Raw genomic sequence first — 18,566 nt, forward strand, 5'->3', positions numbered from 1 at the left:
TAGAAATAGAGACATCTGTGTTTGGGGGTGGGGGGGAGATTATGTGAATGTTTGTGCCCCAATACAACCCCCTGCCCCCAATAAAATAGCATGGGCAGGTTTCTGACTTTCAGGATTTTTATCATCTCTGATAGCTTATTTATTGTGAGTCTTCAATAACATATAGATCATGGGTATGCAACTCCGGTCCTGGAGTACCACAAGCAGACCTGATTTTTAGGATATCCACAATGAATATGCATGTGATATATTTGCATGCAATTGGGGCAGTGCATGCAAATATACATCATACATTTTCATTGCAGATATCCTGAAAACTGAGCCTGTTTGTGGCACTCCAGGACTGGAGTTGCATACCTCTGAGATAGATTTTGAATATATGCATGGTCTCCACTTCTCTACATGACAGTCTTTTTTTCTCCTTTAGGATTGTCTAGACTAGATTGTAAGTTCTACTGAAAAGGAAATGTCTGTGTATTTGTACAGTGTTGTGCATGTCTACTAGCGCTACAGAAATTATAAGTAGTAATAGTAATAACAGCAGTAGTAGTAGTACAGTATATTGGTGACTGTATAACACACCTGACGGTGAATAAAAACAACAGATCCTAAAAGTCTCCATGTGCCACCCTGTCGATCTACATGTAGCATGCGAAGGATCTGGAGGAACCGTATTCCCCTGTGAAAGCAAATAAAGACAAAAAAATTTAACAGTAATGATAATACAAAAATATACTTTGTGGCTGAACTGCATAATATACTCAATATCATATAGACAATAAATCAATATAGCAGTGCCCAATGATTTCTGAAGAGTTTTTGAACATCAATAAATTTGAGATACAAGGAACTAAATGGGGTATATAAAAATGTCAAGTTGAATATTACCAAATGTTAATGTGTGCATATCAATATCTTAAGAATTATTTTCTGTGAATGTCATGCTATTTCCCCCCTTATTGTAATTTTTGGTTTAATTCAAACAGTATTTGTTGCCAAAGCCTATATTCAGTTTGAAGAGGTGCCCCCTTCTCATTTCCTCAGCAGACAAAAAATACAGCATCTTCCTTGGTTGACACTGGTCCATTCTCCATTATATACTGGGAAATATGTACCTCATCTCTCACAAGCCACAGAAGGCATGACTGTTCTTAGATTATGCATGACCACTGAAATGCCTTGTGGAAGTGAAGGATACTAACCACAGCATAAGAACATAAGAAATTGCCATACTGGGTCCATCAAGCCCAGCATCCTGTTTCCAACAGTAGTTAAGCCAGGCTAGTACCCAAAAACTAAGTAGATCCCATGCTGCTGATGCCAGTAAATACCAATGGCGATTCCCTAAGTCATCTTGATTAATAGCAGTTAATAGACTTCTCCTGCAAGGACTTATCCAAATCATTTTTAAACCCAGCTACATTAACTGCACTAACCATATTCTCTGGCAACAAATTCCAGAGCTTAATTGTGCATTGATTGAAAAATAATTTTCTCCGATTAGTTTTAAATGTACTACTTGCTAACTTCATGGAGTGCCCCCTAGGACTATTATATATGAAAATTTTAATTCCAAGAAGGGACAGAAGTTTTTTCTAGAACTATATTCCAGAAGGCGTAGAAGGTTGAAATTTCTGTATTAGAAAACAAAAGTTCTGGTCTACATTTGCTTTATGAAATTGACTTTAAAAAATAAGAAAATCCAGGTTGACAATGTCATCGTTGTATTGCCCTCTATATGAACTACTGCCTTTTTTTCCTTTTATATTTTATTGAGAAATCAAACAATACAACCATTATATAGTCTGATATAACACAGTCAACATGACAAGGGTAGACTTTGATCCCTCATCCACATTCCTTTTACAATAGCGACAACACACAATAATTTCTTATTACCTTTAAACTCCTGCCAACCCTCCCTCACACCCACCTCACTTCCTATAAACCCACCCTTCCCCCCCTAGGACCACCAAGTCTCTTAAGGAGTCCAAATGGAATTAAATACCTGAAGTCTATTTTTCTTAATAGCAGTAATCTGTTCCATTTTGTATATCATTTCCACTCTTCAATATACCTGATTCATTGCTGGAGCCTCCACCATCTTCCAGCTGACAGCAATAGCATATTTTGCTGCATTCAAAATTTGAAATATTAGCTGATTTATTTTGTGCTGAGCCTCCTCCGAAGTCACATTGAAAAGATATATCAAGGGGTCCCAGTCCATCTGCAATCCCATTAAAGTTCGAATACAAATTTCTGAACTTCTTTCCAAAGGCCTCTATTTTTTTTTACATCTCCACCATATGTGTCCCATCGTACCTTCCATTCCACACCCTCTCCAACATTTATTGGACCCTCTCTTATAAATTAAATATAACCTATGAGGGGTAAGATACCATCGATAATAGACTTTTAGGGCATTCTCCACCACATGTACTGATAAGGAGGATTTCACTACCCGATATCTCATTTCTTCCCATTTCTTAATTCCCAATTCTACCTCCAAGTCCCCTTCCCAAGCTGTCTTGTGACACAATTTCATATTTGGTATGCCCAGAAGTATTTTGTATATCCGGGATATCAGACCCTTCAATTGAATATTCTTTGAACACAGCTTTTTCATTTTGGTATCCGTCTTCCCCAAATACTTTTGCCCAATCTAATGAGTGAGGTAATGCCACAATTGAAAAAATGCATACAAATCCAAATTGGGGATTTGGAACTGCCCCCTCAAATGATCAAAGCTTACCATGTTTCCTTGCAAAACTAACTGCCCAGGCAACCGCAATCCCAACCGCTCCCATCTCTGATAGACCCCTCTTTGTATAACTGGTTCAAACCCCCTATTATACCTAATAGACATGAGAGGAGACACCTTCCCCCATGAAACCAGCTGCCTAAAGTACCTCTCCCATATCCACAGAGTAAGCCTAACAAAGGGGTTATAGGTCTCCCCTGGCTTTCAAAATGTTTTCTCCACCCAAGGATAGACAGACAACAGAGCCCCATGAACCTGCTGCTGCTCTATATCCATCCATTGTTTACCTACCCCGTTCTGCTGCCACTTCACAAATGCTCTCAGTTGAAATGCCACATAATACTTCTCTATTAGAGGTATTCCCAACTCTCCCATCCCCTTCAACTAATATAGAATATGTCAGCTCTCAGGGTTCGATGCCTCCAAATAAATCCCAGAATTTTCTTCTGGATTTAACATCTCCCTTGGTACTTCTATTGGAAGCATCTGGAACAAATAAGAAAGACAAGCTGGGGCGTTCATTTTCAGCATCACTACTCTACCCAACCATAAATAGGCTCAATGTTCCATATTATTAAATCCTTATATATTTTCTTCAAAAGTGGACCATAATTCAACCCTAACAACTGATGCCATTACCCACCCAAGGATTCCGGCGACCTGGTCGGTTATTCCACTTCTGGCTCCACCACACTTTTCTGGGGACCCAGCACACTGTCAAGGCTTCTTGAAGCACTGCAATATGCACTTTTGCCTGCAGTCCGCACTCTTCCCCGACGAGCTCACCAAGACCACATACATCCTTTCTCTCCTGGATGGCAAAGCCTGGCCTGGGCCTCTCCTCTGTGGGAGCATGCAGATCCGATATTAAGGGACCTGTCCAGCTTCCTGGTCCTTTTCTGCACCGTCTTGGATGACCCATGATGACAGACCACCTCGGGCTCATCACTTCTATACCTTCGTCAGGGCTTCCGGCCGCTAGCCGATTATGTCATTGAGTTCCAGACCTTGGCCATGGACCTTCACTGGGGCAAGGATTGCCTTCGCTCCATATTCCTGGATGGTCTCACGGCTTGCCTGAAAGACGAGCTGGCAGCCAGAGAGCTGCCCTACACTCTCGAAGCCCTCATTAATTTGACCAGCTGCATTGTCCGCTGACTTCAAGAGCGGTCTCGAGAACTACATTCTGCTAAGAGGCCTTCCTCTACTCTCCAGCACTCCCTGAGTTTGCCTCCTTCAAAACCGCCTCTGGAAGAACCCATGCAATTGGATCGAGGCAGACTGTCACCAGAAGAACGCCTTTGGCACCATCACTTGGGACTCCTTCTCTATTGTGGAGAGGCTGGACATGCTCTAGCTCAATGCCCTGTGCATCCGGTAAACTCCTAGGCCTAGGTCGCACTGTTGAGACCTAGCCTAGGCCTGACTCTTCCAACTCCTCCACTCACACTTCCTGTGATTATCCGGATGCCTGACCAGGACTTTCACACTCTGGCCCTGGTAGATTCCGGGGCCGGAGGCAACTTCATTACAAAGCACCAGGTGAAGCACCTCCAGATACCTACCTATACTTCTCCGGTTCCCCTCATACTATCTTCCATCCAAGGGGAACCCTTACCGGGTCAAATCACCCATACCACAAGCTCAATCAACATCCCGACTTGCCTTTTTCATATTCATTAATGCCTGAGAAGTTCATATAGCTTGTTCAAGCATTCATAAATACAATTGGGTATTTCACAATTTACCGGGACAGTTATACTCATGGTTTCAGTTATTCATGGAGTGAATCTCACAGTTTTCAGCAATGAATAATTAAAAAAAAAAAAAACGAAAGAGGTTTTCACTTGGTGTTTTCTCTTCACAATTCTTTCAAGAAAAACCTGGATGGAGGAGGTCCGTTTATGATTATAACACAATCATATCACCCTTTGGGGATTCATGATATTAATATATGAAACGTTCCTCTCTTCTCCTAAAACAATTTTTCGTGATAAAAAAATCTTTTTCTTGAATGTCAGTTTAAATGCTTCACCCTGTATTGGGGTTATTAATAGTATATATACTGTGGCAAAAAAATTTTGTTTGGAGGGTTTCAATTGTGGTTCAATTCAAGTAAATCTGTTACATTAAGCGAAGCTTCTTCCATTAGTTGGTTCCCTGTTTCTCCTACATTTTTCCATGTTATAAAATATGCACTTGATACTGATGGTAGGTTTTCAGATGAGAGTGATAATACCTCTTGAAAGTAGTTCTTTAATTGCTCTTTCGGGGAAACAAATTGACATTTTGGAAAATTTATGATCCTAAGATTTGTATATCTGATACTATTTTCTATATTTTCAACTTTTCTAGACAGCAATGATTCACCTTGTATAATCGATGCTTGAACTTTTAAAATTTGATTTATAGCCCCTTCTGCCTTCTCCAAAGTCTCCGAATGCTTGGTCACAGATGGATTTAAATTATATAAAGCAGTTTGCATTTCTTTTATATTCACATTTAAATTTGCGATGTTACTTTGCAATAAAACAATTGCTTGCCATAACATATCCATGGTAACAGTTTTAGGTTTCCCTATAGGTGAAAATGGTAAAAAAATTACCGGTTGAGACAGAGATAATCCCCAATTGTCCTGGTTCCCCAGGGACAGAGCAGACTCCCTTCCTCCAGCAGCTGCTTGCTCGGCTGTCACCGAGGAAGCTCTCCACCCGAGGGGAGGAAGAAATGCCTCCATCCACTTCTATCGTCACCAGTCCCACCATTTGTCCCTTCTCGATCGGGCTCGGCTCCATAGACGCCGTCCGTCGAAGAGTAGAGCCTGGGTCGATGGTGGTTGCAACGCTCCTCAGTGGCAAACGTATTGTTGGAGCCCCGGGACTAAGACTGACCTCTCCCAAAAGCGGTGGTGCTTGCTCCTCACCAACCGCTATCATGGGACTCTCCAAGGTCACGAACTCTGCTGGCGGGTAGAATCTTGTCAGCGTCATCTGACTTGACGAGGGTCTTACAGGGGTCGAGGCGTCCTGTCTGTCTGTTTAGTATGTGGCATTATTCCAACGCCGCTCCAGATACAGAAAACAAGAGTTAGTGAGAAGACGCTGCAGAGCTCCAAACTCCGACACCTCTCATACCGCCGCCATCTTGGATCTCCGGGGCTACATCATTTCTAAACAGGGATTCCAAATGGACGAAGAGAAACTCACAAGCATTCAGAATTGGCCCCAGCCGGTCAGCCTCAAGGCCTTACAAAGATTCCTTGGCTTTGCCAATTACTACTGTCGCCAATTACTACTGTTGCTTTATCCACAACTACTCTAGCTTGACCACACCTCTTACAACCCTGACCCGTAAAGGGGCTAACCCCAAGCAATGGCCACCTGCAGCCCAGACAGCTTTCCAACATCTAAAAGCTGCATTCCTCTGCGAGCCCTGCCTCCGGCACCCAGACCCCAAAAAACCCTTCATCGTGGAGGTGGACGCCTCATCTGAAGGGGTAGGGGCTATCCTAAGCCAACACTCCTCCACCAAGACCCTGCACCCCTGCTCCTTTTTTTCGAGACGAGTTTTTCCTGCAGAGAGAAACTATGTAATCGGGGACAAGGAGTTGCTAGCAATAAAACTCGCTTTCGAGGAGTAGCACCCCTGGCTGGAAAGGGTACAACATTATATCACTGTGTACACTGACCACAAAAATTTGGACTACTTGCACCAAGCCCAACTCCTGAACCCGCAGCAGGCCCGATGGGCTCCTTTCTTCATCCGCTTCAACTGTATTCTCCGGTATCGACCCGTGGCCAAGAACATCAAGGCAGACACCCTTTCCCACTCATTCTTCCCTGTCAACACCCTGGAGCCACCACAACATATCATCGACCCTGCTCACGTCCAACTCGCAGCCAACGCCATGGTACCGCTTGTGAAGACCGTCGTGCCTCGCAGACCGTGAAAAAATTCTTTGATGGGCCCATGATGCCCGTACCGTGGGAAACCCTGGGCGAGCCCACACTTTAGCCTCAATCCAGCAGTTCTACTGGTGGCCCACCGTGAGAAAGGACGTTCAGGCCTATGTGGATGCCTATCACTTGTGCGCTCAACAGAAGCCACCGCCCAGCCGACCGTGGGGCTTACTGCAGCCTCTACTGGCTCCCAAAGAACCCTGGATGTATATCTCCACTGATTTCATTGTGGACTTGCCATCCTCTAAAGGCAAAACTACCATTTGGATAGTGATAGACTGCTTCTCCAAGATGGCACACTTCGTTCCATTTCCAGGCCTGCCATCCGCTCCGTAGCTAGCACAACTTTTTGTTCAAAACATCTTCCGCCTCCATGGGTTGCCCAAGTACCTAGTATCTGACTGTGGTACTCAATTCACAGCCAAGTTTTAGAGAGCACTCTGCAAAAGTTTGACATCTCACTGGATTTCATGACCGTTTACCACCCTCAGGCAAATGGCCAAGCGGAGAGACCCAACCGCACTTTGAAACATTTCCTCCATGCTTATCCAATAGAATGTTTGGGCTGCATTGTTGCCTTGGGCTGAGTTTGCCTTCAACTCTCACGTGTCTGCTAGCACTAAGTCTTCGACCTTCCAAGTAGTCTACGGGAGGCAACCGCTTCCTCAGCTACCATTACCGCTGACGGTTCTCTCACCAGCAGCACAGTTAATAGCACAGGATTTGCATCGACTCTGGGGAAAGTACACAGCTGTTGCTACAAGAGGCTGGTCACCAAGCTAAGCAGAAAGCAGACGCCCTTCTGAGACCCATTCCACAACTCTGGCCCAGCAACAAGATCTGGCTCAGCACGCGTTTCATTCGCTTGAAGCTTCAATCCATACACTTGGCTCCACGCTACATCGGGCCCTTCCTGGTGCTCCGTTGGCTAGGTCCGGTGACCTACCAGCTCCGGTTGCCATCATCCTTGAAAGTCCACAACTCTTTTCACATCTCGCTCCTGAGGCCAACTAAGAAACCACCCGAACCACAGCCAGTAGCGTCGGAGGACGACGTAATCTATCAAGTGCGGGACGTGTTGGACATAAGGAAGAGAGGCCGGAGATGGGAATATCTACTCGCTTGGGATGGCTTTGATGCAGATGAAAATCCCTGGGAACCCGCCGCCAACATCCTGGTCAAGAGCCTGTTGCAACAATTTCATGCCTCCCATCCCAACAAGCCTAAACTCCCTGGAGGGGGGCCTAGAAGGGGGGGTACTGATATTCTTACCGGCCGCGGCCCATCCCAGCCGGTCTCCTTGGCTCTTCAAGGCTCTGACCCAACCTCCGGCTTGGGTCACTCCTCCTGGCTCCTCCTGATGCAGTCGACAGGCCTTCAACGCTGCTGGGGCTGTCCCAGGCCTCCCAGAACGCAGGATGCCGCCACCACTGTCCTCTCCTGGCCCTTTCCTTAGGCACGCGTGTGCGCTGCCGGTGAAGGTTTAAAGGGCCCGCGGCAGGAAAACGCCACCAGCTCACTCGAATGACATCAGGGCCCAGGGCATATATATACCGGCAGCAGACTCCCATCAGACGACTTGGCAATCAGGTCTCCTTCTCTCAGCATTCCTGTGCCTGTGTCTGATCCAGCCTCTCTTGCCCTCGGACAGATCTCCTGGCTTCCTGACCCCAGACCGGCTCTCGTCTCACTTCTCGCTGCCAGCCCCTGACCTCAGATAGGATTCTCCTTGCTTCTCTCTGCCTGCCCCGATCTTGGAACTGGACTGTGGTATTCTCTGGTCTCCTTCCTTTAGTCCTGCCCAGACTCCGCCTCACCTCCAGATGCTCATGATCTCTCCACCCGTCATCACAGGGGCCCACCTAAGACCAGCCAGCCCCGGCACCCAAGGGCTCAACCCACGGAGAACGTGGACTCCACCCATCATCACAGGGGCCCACCTAAGACCAACCGGCCCGGCACCCAAGGGCTCAACCCGCGGGGAACGTGGGCTGGTAGTGGCGAAGCTCCATCTGGCCCCTGCGTCTCTCCGGCCTGCCTCTCGACGGTGGAGACCTGCAGGGGTTTAGTCCCTCAGGTAGCGCCAACTCCGCCTCGGCCATGGGTCCACAATCCTATTCGGATTCGTAACAGATTTATATCCAAATATTCATTAAGCGCATCTTCAACTTTCTTTGCAATCACCTCATCCTGCAGCAGAGCATCATTCAGTCTCCAAAGGGTTTGTTTAGCTACTACAGACACCCCGCCCAATTTTATCATGCTGGTGCATAACTGGATCACGTTTTACATTCTATCCCAGTTTCTCTCACCTTCCACACCAAAGAATGTTCCACTAAAAAATAATCAGTACAGGAGTAAGACCCATGGGGAAGTGAATAGAAAATATAATCTCTAGAGCTATTGTTCTGAACCATCCAAACATCAATAAGTTTAAATGTTTTTATCATATGCATGAATTTACCCCTTTCCTTCTTCAGACCTATCCCATAGAAGTTGAAGAATCCACCTCTGGATTAAGTGTTAAATTGAAATCCTACCCTATTATAAGATGACCCTTCGAATACAATAAAATCTTTTCCAACACCTTTTCATATAATTTCTCCTGTTCAGTATTTGGGGCCTAAATGTTTACCACCGTAATGACTATGCCCTCCAACTGCAGATTCACAATCAAACATCGATCCTCTTCATCTTTGTAACATCCCCCTATAACCACCTTCAACATTTTCCATACCAAAATTCCCACTCCACATCATTCCCCATCCCCCACCTCAGATTTGAGCTAAAAATCACATGTTCAAAATCCTGATGTCCCAAAACACGCTCATCCCTCTTGTGAAGATGGGTCTCCTATAGGAGAACAAAATCTGAGTAGGCTAGTGGTTAGAGCAGCAGGCTATGAAGCAGAAGACTAGGGTTCAAGGGTCCCACTGTCGTTCCCATGGGCAAGTCACTTTACCCTCCATTGCCTCAGGTACAAACTTAGATTGTAAGCCCTCTGGGGATAGGGAATCCGCTTTTAAGTGCTGTGAAAAGTGGAATATAAAAATCTAAATAAATAAATCTGCTTTTAAGTGTGATACACCAATTGTAACCCTTCCTCAATTCCAGGACTTCCCTACTTCTCCCTCCTCTTCCCCTCTCCCAGACTTCTGATCTCCTCCCCAATCCCCTGTAATCTCAGCTTCTTTTCACCCCATTCTGATCCTCCTCCCTTTCTCTCCCCATTCCCATCCTCCAACCCATTCCTTCTCTCCCCATCTCTGAAATCATTCTCTGAATTGATAAGTGAGATCTCTTTACCTCAACAAATAAAAGAAGATAAATTATACAAATAAGGTTGGAAATGTTTGCCAATATGCATCAGATTTTTCAAATCTTTGCCATGGAATCTACTCCTGAGGAACTGCACAAAACTGTGGCCTTAGACCTCACTAGGGGGAAGGGAGGGGGGAGGCCACAAAATCAACAGTGTCTAGGGGCAACAAAATACTAAATCTGTCACTATCAGGGCGATAGAGTACAGTGCGCTCTGCACTGTTAACCCGCATTTGTACGTGCATTTTGGACACGCTAGCTTTACCCCTTATTCAGTAAGGGGTAATAGTGCGTCGAAAACGCGCGCCCAACCCACCCCTCCCCCCCCGAAACTAACAGCGCCCGCAACATGCAAATGCATGTTGATGGCCCTATTAGTTATTCCCGCGCGATTCAGTAAGTAAAATGTGCAGCCAAGCTGCACATTTTACTTTCAGAAATTAGCGCCTACCCAAAGTTAGGCGTTAATTTCTGCCGGCACCGGGAAAGTGCACAGAAAAGCAGTAAAAACTGCTTTTCTGTACACCCTCCGACTTAATATCATGGCGATATTAAGTCGGAGGTCCCAAAAGTTAAAAATAATTAAAAAGTAAAAAAAAAAAAAAAGTAAAATCGGCCCACGGCTTGAAAACCAGATGCTCAATTTTGCCGGCGTCTGGTTTCCGAACCCATGGCTGTCAGCGGGTTTGAGAACCAACACCGGCAAAATTCAGCATCGGCTGTCAAACTCGTTGACAGCCGCCGCTCCTGTCAAAAAAGAGGCGCTAGGAACGCGCTACTGTCCCGAGCGCCTCTTTTTACCGCGGGCCCTAATTTGAATTTTTTTTTTTACTGAATCATGCGCACAGGAGAGTGGCCTATGCGCGCGCCGGGAGAGCGGGCACTCGCCGGCTCTCCCGCGACTTTTACTGTATCGGCCCGTATGTAAACTACGTTTGAAAGTTGACCTCCTAGTGTTTATCCAGCTGAATAGTAGCAGCTCAATATCTATCCCTGCTGAATGGCCACCACTTAGCCGCATAACTAGTTAGCCAGCTAAGTGGCAGGTGGAGTGAAGGCATTCTGGGAAGGAGCCACATTAGCTGGGTAAGTTATCCAGCTAACTTAAGAGCATAAGAACATAAGAAGAACTTGGATATTGAGAGTTAGTCAGATAACTTATCCGGCTAAGTCTGCTTAGCCCATAGAGCACTCCTAAAGGTAGCCGGATAAACTTATCCTGATAATTATAAGATAGCCACATATATTCAGCTGCACCACTAAGTTAGTTGGATAAGTTTATCTGGCTAAATAGTCAAGCCGCACAGCAGCTGAATATGGACCTCTACATTTATATTTAATCACTAATCGTTACTCTTGCTTGTTTTTGATAATTTTATTAACACATTAACACATTAACACATACTCATACTCTTTAAAAAGCACTCATTTTCCACCATTAACTTTTTTGATCACATATTACAAGCAGAGAAATACTTCTAGGAAATACCTTATTGCGGATGTAGCAAACACTTGACCATTTGATCCTACACTCAGGACAATCACGGATGCAATCACGACAATAAGATCTGTTGAAGAAACAATATTAGTTATGGAGTGCAATCTTTTCATATATAACATCTAAAAATGTTATTTAAAAAAATGTTGCATAAAAAACCTAAAAGAACAGTTACAGGGTACAATAATTTATAGAAGCTAATTATCAAATAGACTTTAACATCCCTTACATCACCGAGATCAGCATCAAAGAAATATATAAGCTGGAGGCTAACCTCACACATGCTGCCAGTCTACCTTTAAATTGTGTTCACCAGTCCACTTCTCCAGCCTCTGCCCCCTCCCTTGTGCCAGAGACGGAGCACGTCCCTGCTTGTGGCCTCCCCCCCAATCCGGGGATAGATCAGCTCCTTAAAGAGGTCTGAGACTAAATGTCGCAAGGTTTTGCTGGTCTGTCATTCAGACCAAAGTCATTTATTTATTTATTTATTTATAACTTTTTCTATACCGAAGTTCAGGTAACAGAGTTACTTATCACTCCGGTTTACATTACAACAGATATAAATATTAAACAATGACAACAAGTGTCTTACAGAGAACAGGGAGAGACAACTTGGATAACATAACTGGGAACAAGAACATTACAAACTATTAATGCGAAAAACATGGAAGCAGATAAGGGGTTTACAATAGTCAACTTAGAAATTATCTACAATCAATCAATATGAGTTACCAAACTAGATGGGGATATCTAAGCTATTGGAATACGCAGGAGATCTGTATTGTAATGATAAATAATACATAAAAAGCAAGAGAGTTTAAACTTTACAATTAGATTATGAAGTTCAGAGCTTTGCAAGGTAGAGGGGGGAGTTGCGAAAATTGAGGGAGGAGGGGTAGGGGGGCTATCAGGGGTAGGCTTGCTTGAACAACCAGGTTTTAAGTTTTTGCTTAAATTTTTAAAGGTTTTGCTGGTCTGTCATTCAGACCAAAGTCATTCTGCCCAAGATTCATTCCACCTCTCCCCCCCCCCCATCTTTCCTCATAAAGAGGTGACAGCATCGGCAGCTGTCCAAGAGGCGTGGTCATTGTTAAAAAATACCATTCTAGAAGCACAGTCCAGATGTATTCCACACATTAAGAAAGGTGGAAAGAAGGCAAAACGACTACCGGCATGGTTAAAAGGGGAGGTGAAAGAAGCTATTTTAGCCAAAAGATCTTCATTCAAAAATTGGAAGAAGGATCCAACAAAAGAAAATATGATAAAGCATAAACATTGGCAAGTTAAATGTAAGACATTGTTAAGACAGGCTAAGAGAGAATTTGAAAAGAAGTTGGCTGTAGAGGCAAAAACTCACAATAAAAACTTTTTTAAATATATCCGAAGCAGAAAGCCTGTGAGGGAGTCAGTTGGACCGTTAGATGATCGAGGGGTTAAAGGGGCACTTAGAGAAGATAAGGCCATCGTGGAAAGATTAAATGATTTCTTTGCTTCGGTGTTTACTGAAGAGGATGTTGGGGAGGTACCCGTAATGGAGAAGGTTTTCATGGGTAATGATTCAGATGGACTGAATCAAATCACGGTGAACCTAGACGATGTGGTAGGCCTGATTGACAAACTGAAGAGTAGTAAATCACCTGGACTGGATGGTATACACCCCAGAGTTCTGAAGGAACTAAAAAATGAAATTTCAGACCTATTAGTAAAAATTTGTAACTTATCATTAAAATCATCCATTGTACCTGAAGACTGGAGGATAGCAAATGTAACCCCAATATTTAAAAAGGGCTCCAGGGGCGATCCGGGAAACTACAGACCGGTTAGCCTGACTTCAGTGCCAGGAAAAATAATGGAAAGTGTTCTAAACATCAAAATCACAGAACATATACAAAGACATGGTTTAATGGAACAAAGTCAGCATGGCTTTACCCAGGGCAAGTCTTGCCTCACAAATCTGCTTCACTTTTTTGAAGGAGTTAATAAACATGTGGATAAAGGTGAACCGGTAGATATAGTATACTTGGATTTTCAGAAGGCGTTTGACAAAGTTCCTCATGAGAGGCTTCTAGGAAAAGTAAAAAGTCATGGGATAGGTGGCGATGTCCTTTCGTGGATTGCAAACTGGCTAAAAGACAGGAAACAGAGAGTAGGATTAAATGGGCAATTTTCTCAGTGGAAGGGAGTGGACAGTGGAGTGCCTCAGGGATCTGTATTGGGACCCTTACTTTTCAATATATTTATAAATGATCTGGAAAGAAATACGACGAGTGAGATAATCAAATTTGCAGATGACACAAAATTGTTCAGAGTAGTTAAATCACAAGCAGATTGTGATAAATTGCAGGAAGACCTTGTGAGACTGGAAAATTGGGCATCCAAATGGCAGATGAAATTTAATGTGGATAAGTGCAAGGTGATGCATATAGGGAAAAATAACCCATGCTATAATTACACAATGTTGGGTTCCATATTAGGTGCTACAACCCAAGAAAGAGATCTAGGTGTCATAGTGGATAACACATTGAAATCGTCGGTACAGTGTGCTGCGGCAGTCAAAAAAGCAAACAGAATGTTGGGAATTATTAGAAAGGGAATGGTGAATAAAACGAAAAATGTCATAATGCCTCTGTATCGCTCCATGGTGAGACCGCACCTTGAATACTGTGTACAATTCTGGTCGCCGCATCTCAAAAAAGATATAATTGCGATGGAGAAGGTACAGAGAAGGGCTACCAAAATGATAAGGGGAATGGAACAACTCCCCTATGAGGAAAGACTAAAGAGGTTAGGACTTTTCAGCTTGGAGAAGAGACGACTGAGGGGGGATATGATAGAGGTGTTTAAAATCATGAGAGGTCTAGAACGGGTAGATGTGAATTGGTTATTTACTCTTTCGGATAGTAGAAAGACTAGGGGGCACTCCATGAAGTTAGCATGGGGCACATTTAAAACTAATTGGAGAAAGTTATTTTTTACTCAACGCACAATTAAACTCTGGAATTTGTTGCCAGAGGATGTGGTTAGTGCAGTTAGTATAGCTGTGTTTAAAAAAGGATTGGATAAGTTCTTGGAGGAGAAGTCCATTACCTGCTATTAAGTTCACTTAGAGAATAGCCACTGCCATTAGCAATGGTTACATGGAATAGACTTAGTTTTTGGGTACTTGCCAGGTTCTTATGGCCTGGATTGGCCACTGTTGGAAACAGGATGCTGGGCTTGATGGACCCTTGGTCTGACCCAGTATGGCATTTTCTTATGTTCTTATGGTTATACTGCACTCTTCCCTGTATGGTGTCGGCTGCTGCATACATGTGGGGCCCTTGGTAGCCCTCTGCCATCCTGGTCTCGTGATCTGCACTCTGCATGGCTCTCAGACAGAACAAGGCCAGAGCAGTGATGTGTGCGGGTATGGAACAGGCCTATTGAATATGTGGGGGTGCACCAGGATGTGATGTGGTTTAAGCCTTAGCCACCTTGTGTGTGTGTGTGTGCCATGATGGATGGCTAAAATGACCATGAGGAAGGATTGGGATTGTCAACCTGTAATGGGGCTGGGAGTGGGCCCAATGCCCTATGCTCGCGTTTTGTTGATGTGCAGTATTCATTTATATAGGCCTCAGAGTGGCTCCTATGAGGCCATCTGGGGTTGGCTGCCCCCCACTCCATAGTGGTTTGCCTATTGGCTAATTTTGCTTGTGGAAATGTGACCTCAAGACAGTAGCCATTTTTATGGGTCAGGGTCTCCAAAGGGCCTACTTTGTGCTTGCAGAAACCCTCCTTCCAGAGTTCATAAGAGGTAATACTATTAGCAACATATCAATGTGGGCTTGGACATTTTGCTTAATCAGGCCCTCTGAAGCAGTCATGATTGCGGAGAACATGAGCATACCATGTAGCCTTTCAGGGAAGAGCCATGAATTATCACACTGGGTAGGCGAGCAGTCATCTTTACTAAGGGAATTGACAGCTCTGGTCATATCACCAGCTGCAACAACATAAATAGATTCCTGCTAGCGACCTTCTTAATACTTGCATGACTTCCTTTTGATTTTCATAAAATATAAACATATATGGGAAACATATTCAAGTGCAATTGAAAATTCTCCTTAATCTTCCAGAGGCAACCAATCTCCATTTGCAGCTCTTGGCACTTACAGATCTTCACTTTCTCCATTAAACTCCAGGAATAATCTCCAGGTACTGACACCTCTATTACCCTTGCCATTCCTGTGTTTTATTATCTGGCTCTTTAGTATCAATCTTCTTATAAATTAGAATGGGAATTGGGAGAGTCCTTGATAGATTCACCAGCAGCGGCACTGTGCCCAGTTTCTAGATCTTGATCGAGTTACATAGGTGTGGAGTACCAATGATCATGTGGTCAATCACATCATAGCTGGTCTGAGGTTATGACATAACACCTTTTGTGCAGCTGGGTATGCAGTTCAAATAAATTAAGCTGTTTGAAGAGTTAGTGTTATCCGTAGCAACAAGGGATCTGTCCTATTGGTTAAAAACTTGTAAAGTCACTAAGACAAGTAAAAAAAAAATGTATTCTGTACAAGTTATGGTGCTGGTGTGAGCAGAGCATTAGGCAAAGTGAACAAATAGTCATTAACTCTTAAGCTGCTTTCCTACATCCCTCAGTCTCATATTGTGGAGTCCTTCAATAACTTTACAGATGATGAAAGCAGGTATTCTTTGAACCTGCTTGCGGTGGGAGAGTATGCAAAGACAATATACCCTTTGGTTGTCCTAGTTTTCCCCTTTGGGTTCCTCTTTTAATTATTCTATTGAATTAATGAAAAATGTTTACCCTGCTTTAGATACGAGGTGGTTGATATCACAGCAAACAAACATTGCACTATATGCATCTCTTCCTTTGACACTGCCGCTTACTCCATTTGGCTGTTCTGCAGTTCTGATTTTGTCTGTACCCAATTGTTCCTTTTCAATGTTATTCATGTTCATAGTGATCACTCTGGGTTACTATCACCTGGTCTGTTCAGGAGTGATGTCCATATTGCCAGTCCCATTCTCTGTATCCTTACAACATGCTGTCTTTGGTTCTGCCAGCCACATCAAAGTGCTGATTCTCGCAAGGTTTTTCTGCTGTTACTTTCAATGGCAGCAAGTTCCAAAAACAGTTTACAGTCACTTGATGGTTCACATTAAGCGGTTTGTCATCGCTTCCAAAGGCATGAAGATCTCCTGCTCAGTTACAACATTTTGATTGAAAGCATAGGAGTCCAGCATGACATTTGGTTTATTTGTGGTATGATATTCGCCCCCAGTGTTTCTATTTTGTGTCTCATGAGATACCGGTAGGTATTTGGGTATATGAGAGGGCACCAATGGAGGTTAGGAGGTATCTGTGCTCAACAGGAGGTCAATATTCTCACAGGGCCATACAGATCACTGAGGATCAGCACTAGCGGCTGACATGCTCTGTTACGGCCTGCCACTGGTGGTGAGGCATATATGTCTTGCTTCTGGCAATGGCAAGAGCGACCTGCTCTTCTTTGGCTTGCCTCTGGCAGTAGTGTGTGTGTAGTATCACTTTGCATTTCTGACTGCATATGCATAAGCGTCTACATTGCAACATTAACTGTAATATCTCTAAAATTGTCATGCATGTGAGGTTTTCCTGTATAATTAAGCATTTCCTGAACAATTTTCAGGCTACTGTTGCAGCTTCTTGCTCAGCTAAGGACAGATTGCTATCAGATTTCCATGGCAGGCAGCATCAAGTGTCCTGCCACTAGCACTCATGTGTTGGATGTTTTTTCCTAAGTGTGTCCTTTTCTTTTCCTTCGTCAGCAAATCATTTATGGCATTTATTTATTTATTTATTTATTTATTTATTTAAAATATCCATGCATCTGTCACCTGCTGTGGATTGTCTCATGGTACTTGGGGGTGTCACATGGTCTTCAGGTGGCACACGCAGGTCAGTTCCCTTAGACATGTCATTCTATGGTATGTAAGTTATTTATGGCATTTGGGCATTGAGCCTTCAGGCACCTGTTCTATTTTAATTTGCAATTCAGAGTGATTGGGTCAGCTATTTTTATCTCTCCTTTGTAACAGAATTCTGAATTTCCTTGTGCTTATGGGTTTCTTTTTCTTTTTTGGAAGAAAATTACTCATCTCCTTGAGCCTCTGAGCTTGATCCTTCCGAGTTGTGCTAGCATCCTTGCGAATGAAGACAGCAAAGCTCTGGTTGTCAGGCGGGTAGCTATCAGCAGGCTCCCCATCCAGAACCAATGCATTCAGCACATCTTTTATTGAACATGCTGTCACAGCCTCCAGCAGTAATAGCTTTCCAAGTAATTTTTTCTTCATTAAGCTATTACTTCAGCTAATGACTGATAGTTTTCCAGGCAGGGCAGTTTTTTTCCTTCCAGTATTCAACCTTGCTTTGGCAATGTCATAATTTGCTTGGCCGCAGTGCCATTATGTGGTTAATCTCTGTGATCAGTCAGGTGAATTCAGGTATGGTTGATACACATCCCGTGTAATATTGGTGATTTATCCCATCTCTCCAATTTTCTACCACACGTTCCAAAGATCTTCTTGCAGATACCTCGGCTCTTGTAACTAATACTCTATAACAGTAAATATACTTCTAACTGCAAAGTCGCTAGACCAATCGCCATACATTGTGTGATCAACTCAGCATATGCACACCTGATACGACCTTGCTTTTGACTTGGAGCATACTGCTGTTTGATATTGGGCTGTTGACCAGGAAGTCTATTTTAGAATACATGCAAAGCTGGAGACCCTGTAACACTGCTATTGCTCTCGTGCTCCACCCCATATTACTGGTCATCACTTGTCTCATGTTGTAAGTCTTTGGTGCAACATAAGTCCAGGAGAAGCAGTCACTCAAGTCTTAAGTACAACACTAGCCTGGGAAAAAGCAGCCATTCTGTGCCATGGCTTTGCCAGCCCTCAGGGAAGAGGCCTTATATTGGGATAAGTATAAAGTACAGACTGATTATGTGGAGGAGAGGTGATGATG

The 18,566-nt window shown here is 43.8% G+C and overlaps 1 protein-coding gene across 4 annotated transcripts in view; it reads right to left on the bottom strand.

Annotated features, from left to right (window-relative positions):
* Nucleotides 1-18,566, bottom strand: part of LOC115090621 (potassium voltage-gated channel subfamily KQT member 1-like) — a 408,883-nt gene that overhangs the window by 200,231 nt on the left and 190,086 nt on the right. For all 4 annotated transcript variants that reach the window (XM_029599979.1, XM_029599980.1, XM_029599981.1 and 1 more), the window contains exons 5-6: nt 11,531-11,609; nt 583-679 (exon numbers count right to left, since the gene is read on the bottom strand). In XM_029599979.1, coding sequence (XP_029455839.1) covers nt 583-679; nt 11,531-11,609 — 176 coding nt within the window. The remainder of the gene's footprint in view (nt 1-582; nt 680-11,530; nt 11,610-18,566) is intronic.

This window comes from Rhinatrema bivittatum, chromosome 4, assembly GCF_901001135.1.
Source record: "Rhinatrema bivittatum chromosome 4, aRhiBiv1.1, whole genome shotgun sequence".
Lineage (NCBI taxonomy): Eukaryota > Metazoa > Chordata > Amphibia > Gymnophiona > Rhinatrematidae > Rhinatrema > Rhinatrema bivittatum.